The sequence below is a fragment of the Pristiophorus japonicus genome, chromosome 7, assembly GCF_044704955.1.
Source record: "Pristiophorus japonicus isolate sPriJap1 chromosome 7, sPriJap1.hap1, whole genome shotgun sequence".
Taxonomy (NCBI): Eukaryota; Metazoa; Chordata; class Chondrichthyes; family Pristiophoridae; genus Pristiophorus; species Pristiophorus japonicus.
In genome coordinates this window covers 241,994,824-242,007,851 of record NC_091983.1, presented here as the reverse complement: position 1 = coordinate 242,007,851, position 13,028 = coordinate 241,994,824, and the positions used below count along the sequence as shown (strand labels likewise).

At 44.6% G+C, this 13,028-nt stretch overlaps 1 protein-coding gene across 1 annotated transcript in view; it reads left to right on the top strand.

Annotated features, from left to right (window-relative positions):
• LOC139266712 (dynein axonemal heavy chain 8-like) overlaps positions 1 to 13,028 on the top strand; it is a 2,132,242-nt gene that overhangs the window by 1,850,165 nt on the left and 269,049 nt on the right. Inside the window, exon 72 of the mRNA XM_070884298.1 lies at positions 8,557 to 8,675. Coding sequence (XP_070740399.1) covers positions 8,557 to 8,675 — 119 coding nt within the window. The remainder of the gene's footprint in view (positions 1 to 8,556; positions 8,676 to 13,028) is intronic.

Genomic DNA, 13,028 nt, shown 5'->3' with positions numbered 1-13,028 from the left:
GATGTGTTCCTAACACAGATGAGACTGCACACAGAGAGGTTAAAGTAACAGTAACATCAGTCTTTATTAAGACACTCCAGAGTAAATAACAGGCTTTAGGGGCCGGCTTATATACAGTGCTCCCAAGGGATGCTGGGATCCCTTGGGACTTCAGGGGATGCGCTCTCTGGTGGCAGAACATGGGAGTGCATGCTTTACAGATGCACAACACGATCAGCAGCAATTTTGCTCCCCATGAATTTGACTTCCGGTGCCATGAAGACGCACTTTGAGCGTCCCACGTCCTGTGACCAATATGTCATCTTGGAACAAGGCAGTTCTGGGGACGGACTTCAGTCGACTCTCCATGTTCCTCTGAAATATGGCTGCAGCCGCGCGAATTCCAAAAGGGCACCTGTTGTAGATAAACAGTCCTTTATGAGTGTTGATGCACGTAAGTTTCTTCGACGTGTCGTCCAGCTCTTGTGTCATGTAGGCCGACGTCAGATCTAGTTTTGTGAATGACTTCCCCCCGGCAAGCATTGCAAACAGATCATCCATCTTTGGTAACGGGAATTGATCCTGTTTCGAAACTTGGTTGATCGTAACCTTACAGTTTCCGTAAATCCTGACAGCTATCACTTTTCAACACGGGAACAATAGGGATAGCCCATTCGTTAAATTCGACCGTTAATATGATCCCTTCACGCTGAAATCGGTCCAGTTCTATTTCGACCTTCTCCCTCATCATGTACGGAACCACTCGAGCTTTATGATGGACGCGTCTTGCATCCGAGTCTACGTGGATCTGCACCTTGGATCTCATGAAATTGCCGATGCCTGGTTCAAACAGCGAGGGGAACTTGCTCAGCACTTGAGCACATGGAATATCATCCTCCATGACAACACTTTGATATCGTTCCAGTTCCATTTGATTTTTTCTCACCAGTTTCTGCCGAACAGCGTTGGATCATAGCCTGGAACAATCCATAACGGTAAATTGTGTACCGCACCATCATACGGCACCTTGATTATTTCACTGTCAATCACCGTTATGAGTTCTTTAGTGTACATATGCAACTTGGCATTGACTGCATTCAGCTTAGGCCTCACAACCTTAGTATCCCACAGCCTGTCGAATATCCTCGAACTCATTATTGATTGACTCGCACCCGTGTCCAATTCCATCGATACCGGCACACCATTAAGTTTTACATTAATCATTATCGGTTGGCTCTTTGTTAGGAACAAATACAATCCATATACTTCCTCCTCTGGTATCTCGGATTGCATATCCGGATCCGTGCTAGACTGGTCATCATCCTCCACGTGGTGTGTCGCAGCTCACTTGCTCAGTTGCGGACACATGCGCTGGAGATGCCCCACTCTCAAACAGCCTTTACAAATATACTGTTTAAACCGATACTGATGATGCCGATGATTTCCCCCACAATGCCAACACGGTGATATCGGATTCATTCTCGTTGGCAGACTTTGAGCAGTCACAGGTTTTGCGTACGCAGTTGGGTAGGCCCTGCCATATGCAGCTCTGCCAAACGACGAGACTATCTTGTTTACAGTACTTGCCGAGTTCCGATTTTTCAATGATATCTGCTTTAAGCTTTTGTCCGTCATCATGCATGATTAGGCAATCGTGGTGGCCTTGCTCAAATGCAGCATCTCCGCCACCAGTAGCTTACGCAGGATCACCTCATGGTTGATGCCGATTACAAAGAAGTCCCGCAGCATGTCTGCCAACGCAGTTTCGAACTTACACGGCCCAGTTAGATGTCTTAGGTCGGCAGCGAATTCCGATACATCCTGGCCATCAGAACGAATGTGCGTATAGAATCGATATCTTGAGATGATGATGCCTTCATCTGGTTTGCGATGGTCACGTACCAGAGCACACAATGTTTCATAGCCCTTGTCCATTGGATTTAAGGGTGAGAGGAGATTCCTTGAGTCCATACGTGAGGAGGACCGCCCGGCACCGAACTGCGTCTGCCTCTTTCTCCATTTTGTTGGCCACGGAGTACTGGTTCAAGCGGGCTACAAAGTCTGCCCAATTTTCTCCCTCCACGAACTGCTCCAAAATTCCAATTGTGTTCATTTTTGCATGCTAAGGTCCTTGTTACCTCGTCGCCAAATGTTGTGTATGCAATAACTCAATAGACTGAATACTGTAAACTCCGAACAAGTACAAACCTGGCTCGACTTTATGAGGGCCCAAAGTGATGGCTGGCCTTTTATACCTGGGCCGCGCACACTTGTGCACAGCCCAATGACCTCCGACAGTGGCGCCAGCTGGTGGCTAGTAAACCCAAGCATACATACATGACACACACAGATGTGTCCAAGCTGGCAAAGTGATGAGAATAAAGATTTTAATGGTTGACAATACATAAACCATTAACAGAATCTTGCCATTATCAGTGTCAAAAACACCCAAGTGGCTACCCTTGTGAATCAACTTGTGTGTCATCTTTCTCTTTTGCATGCTTCTATGAGCTGCTACAGCAGAGGTGCAGGCAGCCTGCTCACTTCCCTGCTGTGACTGCTTTAACACTCTTGGCGGACATCCTCTGGATTTTGGAGCCTCTGATGGCCCTCCCAAAGTCTGCTCCTCCTGGGACTGTGCTGGGGCAGACTCGACCATCATGATCCGAGGAGCCATCTGGGGCTCTGACTGAGGGGGTGGCAATGGGGGAGAAGTGTAAGCACTTTGAGAGGAGCCTACACTTCTCTCAGCTCTCTCATCGTCATACCTCCCATGGGCCACCTGCACTTCCTGCTAGCAAGGTGCTGGAGAGCACATTGCTCCATAGCATTCTGGCCATAAGGACCCACGTCTATGCTGACATCCCTCCTAGACAGGAAATCTATGAGCATCTGCCATCTATGCTGCAAAGGTAGCTATCTGTTCGCCACAGATAGCTTGTGCTCCTGCGAGTGGCACTTTAGCTGCTCCATGCAGGTGGCCATAAGATAAGAACATAAGAACATAAGAATTAGGAACAGGAGTAGGCCATCTAGCCCCTCGAGCCTGCTCCGCCATTCAACAAGATCATGGCTGATCTGGCCGTGGACTCAGCTCCACTTACCCGCCCGCTCCCCGTAACCCTTAATTCCCTTATTGGTTAAAAATCTATCTATCTGTGACTTGAATACATTCAATGAGCTAGCCTCGACTGCTTCCTTGGGCAGAGAATTCCACAGATTCACAACCCTCTGGGAGAAGAAATTCCTTCTCAACTCGGTTTTAAATTGGCTCCCCCGTATTTTGAGGTTGTGCCCCCTAGTTCTAGTCTCCCCGACCAGTGGAAACAACCTCTCTGCCTCTATCTTGTCATTATTTTAAATTTTAAATGTTTCCATAAGATCACTCCTCATCCTTCTGAACTCCAACGAGTAAAGACTCAGTCTACTCAATCTATCATCATAAGGTAACCCCCTCATCTCCGGAATCAGCCTCATGAATCGTCTCTGTACCCCCTCCAAAGCTAGTATATCCTTCCTTAAGTAAGGTGACCAAAACTGCACGCAGTACTCCAGGTGCGGCCTCACCAATACCCTATACAGTTGCAGAAGGACCTCCCTGCTTTAGTACTCCATCCCTCTCGCAATGAAAGCCAACATTCCATTCGCCTTCCTGATTACCTGCTGCACCTGCAAATTAACTTTTCGGGATTCATGCACAAGGACCCCCAGGTCCCTCTGCACCGCAGCATGTTGTAATTTCTCCCCATTCAAATGCTATTCCCTTTTATTGTTTTTTTTCCCAAGGTGGATGACCTCACACTTTCCGACATTGTATTCCATCTGCCAAACCTTAGCCCATTCGCTTAACCTATCTAAATCTCTTTGCAGCCTTTCTGTGTCCTCCACACAACCCGCTTTCCCACTAATCTTTGTGTCATCTGCAAATTTTGTTGCACTACACTCTGTCCCCTCTTCCAGATCATCTATGTATATTGTAAACAGTTGTGGTCCCAGCACCGATCCCTATGGCACACCACTAACCATCGATTTCCAACCCGAAAAGGACCCATTTATCCTGACTCTCTGCTTTCTGTCCGCCAGCCAATTCTCTATCCATGCTAATACATTTCCTCTGACTCTGCGTACCTTTATCTTCTGCAGTAACCTTTTGTGTGGCACCTTATCGAATGCCTTTTGAAAATCTAAATACACCACATCCATCGGTACATCTCTATCCACCATGCTCGATATATCCTCAAAGAATTCCAGTAAATTAGTTAAACATGATTTCCCCTTCATAAATCCATGCTGCGTCTGCTTGATTGCACTATTCCTATCTAGATGTCCCGCTATTTCTTCCTTAATGATACTTTCAAGCATTTTCCCCACTACAGATGTTAAACTAACCGGCCTATAGTTACCTGCCTTTTGTCTGCTCCCTTTTTTAAACAGAGGCGTTATATTAGCTGCTTTCCAATCCGCTGGTACTTCCCCAGAGTCCAGAGACTTTTGGTAGATTATAATGAATGCATCTGCTATAACTTCCACCATCTCTTCTATAACTTCCACCATCTCTTTTAATACCCTGGGATGCATTTCATCAGGACCAGGGGACTTGTCTACCTTGAGTCCCATTAGCCTGTCCAGCACTACCCGCCTAGTGATAGTGATTGTCTCAAGGTCCTCCCTTCCCACATTCCTGTGACCAGCAATTTTTGGCATGGTTTTTGTGTCTTCCACTGTGAAGACCGAAGCAAAATAATTGTTTAAAGTCTCAGGCATTTCCACATTTTCCATTATTAAATCCCCCTTCTCATCTTCTAAGGGACCAACATTTACTTTATCCTATCCATAGAAGAGCCTACAGTCACCATCACCTGTGAAATGGTGATGCTCGTGTTGGAGATGGGTTCCTCCATTCTTTGAACATTTGCAGACATCGCGCTCACAAAACCTGTCAGAGCCTCCTGCTCTTCCTGCTGCACCTGCAGGATCGCTCTCTTTCTGGATGACCCCGAGGCTCAGCCTCTGCATGCAGCTGAGCAGAGCTGGGAGTGTCCTGCACCCACCGGCGAGGAGTCTCCACTGCTGTCCCTCTCTCTGCTGTCTGCTCTTGCTCACTTGTGACTTGTGATGGACCTGGTGACTACATTAATCTACCTCACGTGTGACCCATCAAGTTGTGCATCTCTATGCTGGTGCTGGGTGCCCTCGTGTCTGGTGACGCTGCACCCACAGAGGCTGAAGGCTCCTCTGAGGGGTCGTCTTGCTCTTGCTCCTGGACAGTGGGGTGAAGGGATCCCTTGATGGACCTGTGGGAGAATAAAAAGATGAGTTATATATGTGATATGAACAATGGGTGCACATTCCATTATGCACATGATGACCATTCAGTGGCTGATGACATCAGTCCCCGTATGAGTAACTGTTGTATGCCATGTGGCTGTATGAGATGTAATTCTGTCACCAAGATGCTGAGATGTCCCCCTCTCTCAGTCTCCCACCTCCAGTTCTCTCCCTCTTATTGTGCACTCTCTTCTGCAAGGAGGGAAAAAAGAGAAGGTTGAGTGAGAGTGATTGAATGAGCGTAAGGAATGGATGGGTTATATCTTTGGATGAGACTATGATGGAGTGGGCTCCTTGTTGTTAGTTAGCCTGATTGCATGAGGATGAGGGCGAGTGTGAGGGGTGAGATGCGATAATCTTGATAGGGAGAGTAGGATGGGTGGAATGCAAGATATGTTGGTAAGAGTAAGGATGTGCAGGAGTAGGGTTGGGAAGGCAGAGTGTTAGGGATGTGATGAAAGGCACAGCAGGATGAAGTTTATAATCACCTTTCCAGATCTAATGAGATAATTGAAACGTTTGTGACACTGCACCCAGGTCCTCCTAAGCACAATCCTGCAGTTGACTGCCTCTGCAATTGGAAGCCAGGCTCTTTTTGTCTCCTGTGGAAGTCTCTTCCACCCATTGGAAGGGAAAAGGATCTACCTGCATGCCCTGACTCCCTCCACGAGGATATGGAGTGAGTCATCAGAGAACATGGGTGCAGCTCTCTGCCTCTGTGCAGCCATCTCGCTAACGCTTTGGAGCAATGAAAACCTCCACTGTGCGACAGGTGAACCTTCAAATGCAATATGGCCATCGCCCCTTTAAATGTACAGGCTGAAAACGTGTCATGGATGGCGTCATCAGACCCGCATCATTTAATGGGCCAGGTAATGCGCAGGGCAGACTTAATAGGCCCATTATCGAAACGTTGTTTTCTGCAGTGGATTGGAAGTATGGTGTCGTGATCTGCCATGCTGACTGCCCACACCCAACCCGCCCAGGTACAGAAAATTCCGGCCTCTGTTTCTGTCCATTAACCAATCCTCTATCCATGCTAATATATTACCACAACTCTGTGAGACCTTATCTTGTGTAGCAAACTTTTATGTAGCACGCCATTGAATGCCTTTTTTAAATCCAAATAAACTACATCCACTGATGCCTCTTTATCGATCTGGCTAGTTACATCGTCAGAAAATTCTCATCAATTTGTTAACTACGATTTAGAACATAAGAATATAAAAAATAGGAGCAAGAGTAGGCCACTTGACCCATCGAGCCTGCTCCGCCATTCAATAAGATCATGGCTGATCTAATCATGGGTTCAGCTCCACTTCCCTGACCACTCCCAACAACCCTTTACTCCCTTATCGCTCAAAAATCTGTCTATCTCCACCTTAAATATATTCAGTGACCCAACTTCCACAGCTCTCTGGGGCAGAGAATTCCACAGATTTACAACCCTCTGAGAGACAAAATTCCTCCTCAACCCAGTCAAGCCCCCTTAGTACCTTATATGTTTCAATAAGATCACATCTCATTCTTCTGGACTCCAATGAGTATAGGTCCAACCTACATAATTTATCTTCATAAATCAGCCCCCTCAACTCAGAATCAACCTAGTGAACCTTCTCTGAACAGCCTCCAATGCAAGCATATCCTTTTTTAAATAAGGAGACCAAAACTGTACGCAGTACTCTAGATGTGGCCTCAACAATGCCCTGTACAGTTATAGCAGGACTTCTCTGCTTTTATACTCTATCCCCCTTGCAATAAAGGTCAACATTCCATTTGCCTTCCTGATTAGTTGCTGTTCCTGCATACTAACTTTTTGTGTTTCATGCACAAGGACCTCCAGGTCCCTCTGTACTGCAGCATTTTGTAATTTTTTTCCATTTATATAATAATTTGCCTTTTTATTTTTTTCTGCCAAAGTGGATAACTTCACACTTTCCCACATTATACTACATCTGCCAAATTTTTGCCCACTCACTTAGCTTGTCTATATCCCTTTGCAAATTTTTTGTGTCCTCCTCACAACTTGCTTTCCCACCCATCTTTGTATCATCAGCAAACTTGGCTGCATTACACTCGGTCCCTTCATCCATATCAATTGTAAATAGTTGAGGACCCAGCACCGATCCCTGTGGCACCCCACTAGTCACTGTTTGCCAAACAGAAAATGACCCATTTATCCCGACTCTGTTTTCTGTTAGTTAGCCAATCCTCTATCTATGCTCATACATATTACCCCCAACCCCATGAACTTTCATCTTGTGCGATAAACTTTTCTGTGGCACCTTATCGAATGCCTTCTGGAAATCCAAATACACCACATCCACTGGTTCTCCCTTATCCACCCTGCTCGTTACATAGTCAAAGAACTCCAGCAAATTTGTCAAACATGATTTTCCTTTCATAAAAACCTTGACTGAATCTGCTTTTCCAAATCTGCTTCCTTAATAATGGACTCCAGCAATTTGCCTGACAGATGTTAGGCTAACTGGTCTATAGTTTCCTGTTTTCTGTCTGCCTCCTCTTTTAAATAGGGGCATTACATTTGCAGTTTTCCAATCCACTGGGACCTCCCCAGAATCCAGGGAATTTTGGTAGATTATAACCAATGCATCCACTTTCTCTGTAGTCACTTCTTTTAAGACCCTAGGATGCAGGTCATCAAGTCTAGGGGAAATGTCCACCTTTAGTCCCATTATTTTACCGAGTACTTCTTCTTTAGTGACAGTGATTGTTTTAAGTTCCTCCCTCCCTAAAGTCCCTTGATTCTCCATTATTGGGATGTTTTTAGTGTCTTCTACCATGAAGACCAATACAAAATATTTGTTCAAAGTCTCTGCCATTTCCCTCTTCCCCATTATTACTTCCCCACTCTCATCCTCTAAGGGAACAACATTTACTTTAGCCACTCTTTTACTTTTTATATACCTGTAGAAACTCTTACTATCTGTTTTTATATTCATTCATAACAATGGCATCAGAGCGGAATATCTAGATTACCTTATTGTAGTGAGAATACTAACTGGTGGTTTGCACTAACTTTCATATTAAAGTGGTTATAATTATGCTAAAAAAAAATTCCAGAAAAAATAGATATAAATGATAGTCCTTGTAGAAAGAGTATAGATATCAGATAAAATGTCCGTGGGTTTTCAGATATATAGTACTGCTCACAAATGTTTCATTATTGCTGAAATGTTATAAAATATACATACAATAATAAAAGTAATTTCTGTGCCTACTTTTCAGATATCGGCGAAGAACACATATAACCCCCAAATCTTACCTTGCCTTTATAAATAGCTACAAATCTGTTTATGAAGAGAAACATGAAAGCATCAATGACCTAGCAGAGCACATGCACATGGGTAAGTGCACTTCTATGGACAATTTATGGCACCAGCTTTTGAACTTGTGTGGAGCTGTGCCACTCATTAGAAAGAAAAGTTACCAACTGTGATGTTTAAATTCTCCAGATTTGTTCTCGGCTGTAGGTGACGCTGGCAAGAATTCATTTAGTTTTCCTAAGAAGGTCGTGGTGAGCCATTTACTTGAATCATAGCAATTTGAGAGTTTTCTGTACATATGGAGCTAGGGGTAATATATTAGCATGGATAGAGGATTGGCTAACAGAGAGTCAGGATAAATGGTTCATTCTTGGGTTGGCAATCAGTAACTAGTGGGGTGCTGCAGGGATCAGTGCTGGGACCCCAACTATTTACAATCTATATTAATGACTTGGATAAAGGGACCGAGTGTAACGTAACCAAGTTTGCTGACGATACAAAGATGGGAGGAAAAGCAATGTGTGAGGAGGACACAAAAAACCTGCAAAAGGACATAGACAGGCTAAGTGAGTGGGCAAAAATTTGGCAGATGGAGTATAATGTTGGAAAGTTTGAGGTTATGCACTTTGGCAGAAAAAAATTGAAGAGCAAGTTATTATTTAAACGGAGAAAAATTGCAAAGTGCTGCAGCACAGTGGGACCTGGACATCCTTGTGCCTGAAACAAAAAAGGTTAGTATTCAGGTACAGCAAGTGATCAGGAAGGCCACTGGAATCTTGGCCTTTATTGCAAAGGGGATGGAGTATAAAAGCAGGGAAGTCTTGCTACAGTTATACAGGGTATTGGTGAAGCCACACCTGGAATACTGCGTGCAGTTTTCATTTCCATATTTACGAAAGGATATACTTGCTTTGGAGGCAGTTCAGAGAAGGTTCACTAGATTGATTCCAGAGATGAGGGGGTTGACTTATGAGGAAAGGTTGAGTAGGTTGGGCCTCTACTCATTGGAATTCAGAAGAATGAGAGGTGATCTTATCGAAATGTATAAGATTATGAGGGGGCTTGACAAGGTGGATGCAGAGAGGATGTTTCCAATGATGGGGGATACTAGAACTAGGGGGCATAATCTTAGACTAAGGGGCCGCCCATTTAAAACTGAGATGAGGAGGAAGTTCTTCTCTCAGAGAGTTGTAAATATGTGGAATTTGCAGCCTCAGAGAGCTGTGGAAGCTGGGACATTGAATAAATTTAAGACAGAGATAAACGTTTTCCTAAACAATAAGGAAATAAGGGGTTATGGAGAGTGCGCAGGGAAGTGGAGCTGAGCCCATGATCAGATCAGCCATAATCGTATTAATGGCGAAGCAGGCTCGAGGGGCCGTATGGCCTACTCCTATTTATTATGTTCTTATGTTCTTATAAATACTCAGTTTATTCAGCACCTATACATATTCTTATTTAATATTTTAAAACACTGTTTATTCAATAACATATAGCTCCATAATTACTGACAATTCTAATTCTGAACAACCGTGAGTGAGCTTCTCGGTGGTTCAGAGGTCTGGGTTGGCTGACTCAGTGGCAGCAGGAAGGACACCGAGGGGAGCAGGCATGCAGTTATCCTGAGTGAGACATCCTGATAGGTATCTCTCCCATGGAGCCAAGATCAATATCCTGGGGTGGTGCATCAGCACTCTCAGGGTTCAGCTGGAGAGCAGAGTGCAGGCGTGATATAACATCCTGGAAGCCCCTTTCAACAGTAACTCCCAAATCTAAGATGGCAGCCATCTGAGTTTTCATGGCAACATTCTATGCTGCCATAGTAGCCGTCTGAACTGTCATAAGAGGTGGGTTCCACTGTGGAGTTGATGGAGTTGACCACTTGGTCCATGTTGGACACAATGGGGTCCATGATCTGTGCAAGGCCTTGAGACTAATTGGAGCTACACATTATGCATAATCGCATGTCTGCCCAGTGCACCTAACATTTCCTGGTTGATGCTCATCAGCTTTCATCAGTAGACTGCACTCTCAAAGTAAGCATTTGAGTTGTCTGCAGCAGAACAAGAATGCAACCTCATCCTCCGGTGAGCTGGCACCTGTTGCAGCCTATCCTCCTGCCCTACGTCCAGCACACTTGTGCTCGGTAAGTCACCACATGCAGAAACCTCCTCGAACCTAAAGTCTGCGTGATGCTTGCAAGAGTCAGATTAAGTGGTTGTGCATGTTCAGAATGCTGGCCTCCTCTTCCTCCACTTTCTGAGGGGCATCGACATTCTCAGCAGCTGAAATGAAAATTAGGACAAAGGGTGAGCTTGTGGTGTGAGAGAGACCATAGACAATAGTGGTTGTTTAAAGCATCTGCAGATTGTCAGGCAGAGTGTGTGGTAGAATCAGAAGAGGATCGGGTATGAAGAAATACTGCACAATGTCTACTCCAGCATTGCCAGTTACCATGACATCCATTCTGCCTCTTCTCCTTCTCTGATATTTGTGCAGCCAATGAGTAGACTGTCAATGAGGTAGCACTGGCTGTACGCCTTGATCATCAAAATCAGCAGGCGATACGAATATTGTGTGGTGTTTGCATTGACACTAACTGGCGTAGACGCTGGCCACCTGTTTCCGTCTTGATCTGATTTCTAGGCCAGTATTCTAACTGAGTCCAAACCCACATCTTGGCCATAACATGCTTTGTTTTGTCCTTTAAATATATTCTAGCAGACTATTCGCTCTAGCTATAGCTTCCTGACATTGGCCATGAACCTTTAGCGATCTGTGCACTAGAATATCCAGATCACTTTTTTTCATCCTGGCTTCAGTTCTTTTCCTGAAGGGTATACGCTCAGCATTTGACCTGCCACATGTATAACACTCCACCTTAGTTAAATGGTATTAGAACATAAGAACAGAAGAAATAGGAGCAGGAGTAGGCCATTTGGCCCCTCGAGCCTGCTCCACCATTTAATAAGATCATGGCTGATCTGATCATGGGCTCAGCTTCACTTCCCTGCCCAATCCCCATCCCTTTACTCCCTTATTGCTCAAAAACCTATCTTCACCTTAAATATATTCAATGACCCATCCTCCTCAGCACTCTGGGACAGAGAATTCCACAGATTTACAACCCACTGAGAGAAGAAATTCCTCCCCATCTCGGTTTTAAATGGGCGACCCCTTATTCTGAAACTATGTCTCCAAGTTCTAGATTCCCCCATGAGTGGAAACAGCCTCTCTGTATCAGCCTTGTTGAGCCCCCTCATTATCGTATATGTTTCAATAAGATCACCTCTCATTATTCTGAATTCCAATGAGTACAGGCCCAACCTGCTCAACCTTTCTTCATAAGTTAACCACTTCATCTCAGGAATCAACCTAGTGAACCTTCTCTGAACTGCCTCCAATGCAAGTACATCCCTCCTTAAATAAGGAGTCCAAAACTGTACGCAGTACTCCAGGTGTGGCCTCACCAATACCCTGTACAATTGTAGCAGGACTTCTCTGCTTTTATACTCCATCCCCTTGCAATAAAGGCCAGCATTCTATTTGCCTTCCTGATTACTTGCTGTACCTGCATACTAACTTTTTGTGTTTCATGCACAAGGATCCCCAGATCACTCTGTACTGCAGCATTTTGTAATTTTTCTCCATTTTAATAATAATTTGCTTTTTTATTTGTCCTGCCAAAGTGAATAACTTCAAACTTTCCCACATTATGCTCCATGTGCCAATTTTTGCCCACTCACTTAGTCGATAACCCTTTGCAGATTTATTGTGTCCTCCTCACAACTTGCTTTCCCACCCATTTTTGTATCATCAGAAAATTTGGCTACATTACACTCGGTCCCTTCATCCAAGTCATTAATATCGATTGTAAATAGTTGAGGCCCCAGTACCGATCCCTGTGGCACCCCACCAGTTACTGTTTGCCAATCGGAAAATGACCCATTTATCCCGACTCTCTGTTTTCTGTTAGTTAGCCAATCTTCTATCCATGCTAATATATTCCCCCCAACCCCATGTTGTGCGGTAACCTTTTATGTGGCACCTTATCGAATGCCTTCTGGAAATCCAACTACACATCCACTGGTTCCCCTTTATCCGCCCTGCTCATTATATTCTCAAAGAACTCCTGCAAATTTATCAAACATGATTTCCCTTTCATAAAACCATGCTGACACTGCTTGACTGAATTATGATTTTCCAAATGTCCTGCTACTGCTTCCTTAATAATGGATTCGAGCATTTTCCCAACGACAGATGTTAGGCTAACCAGTCTATCGTTTCCTGCTTTCTGTCTGCCTCCTTTTTTAAATAGGAGCATTACACTTGCTGGGACCTCCAGAATCCAGGGAATTTTGGTAGATAACAATCGATGCATCCACTATCTCTGCAGCCACTTCTTTTAAGACCCTAGGATGCAGGCCATCAGCT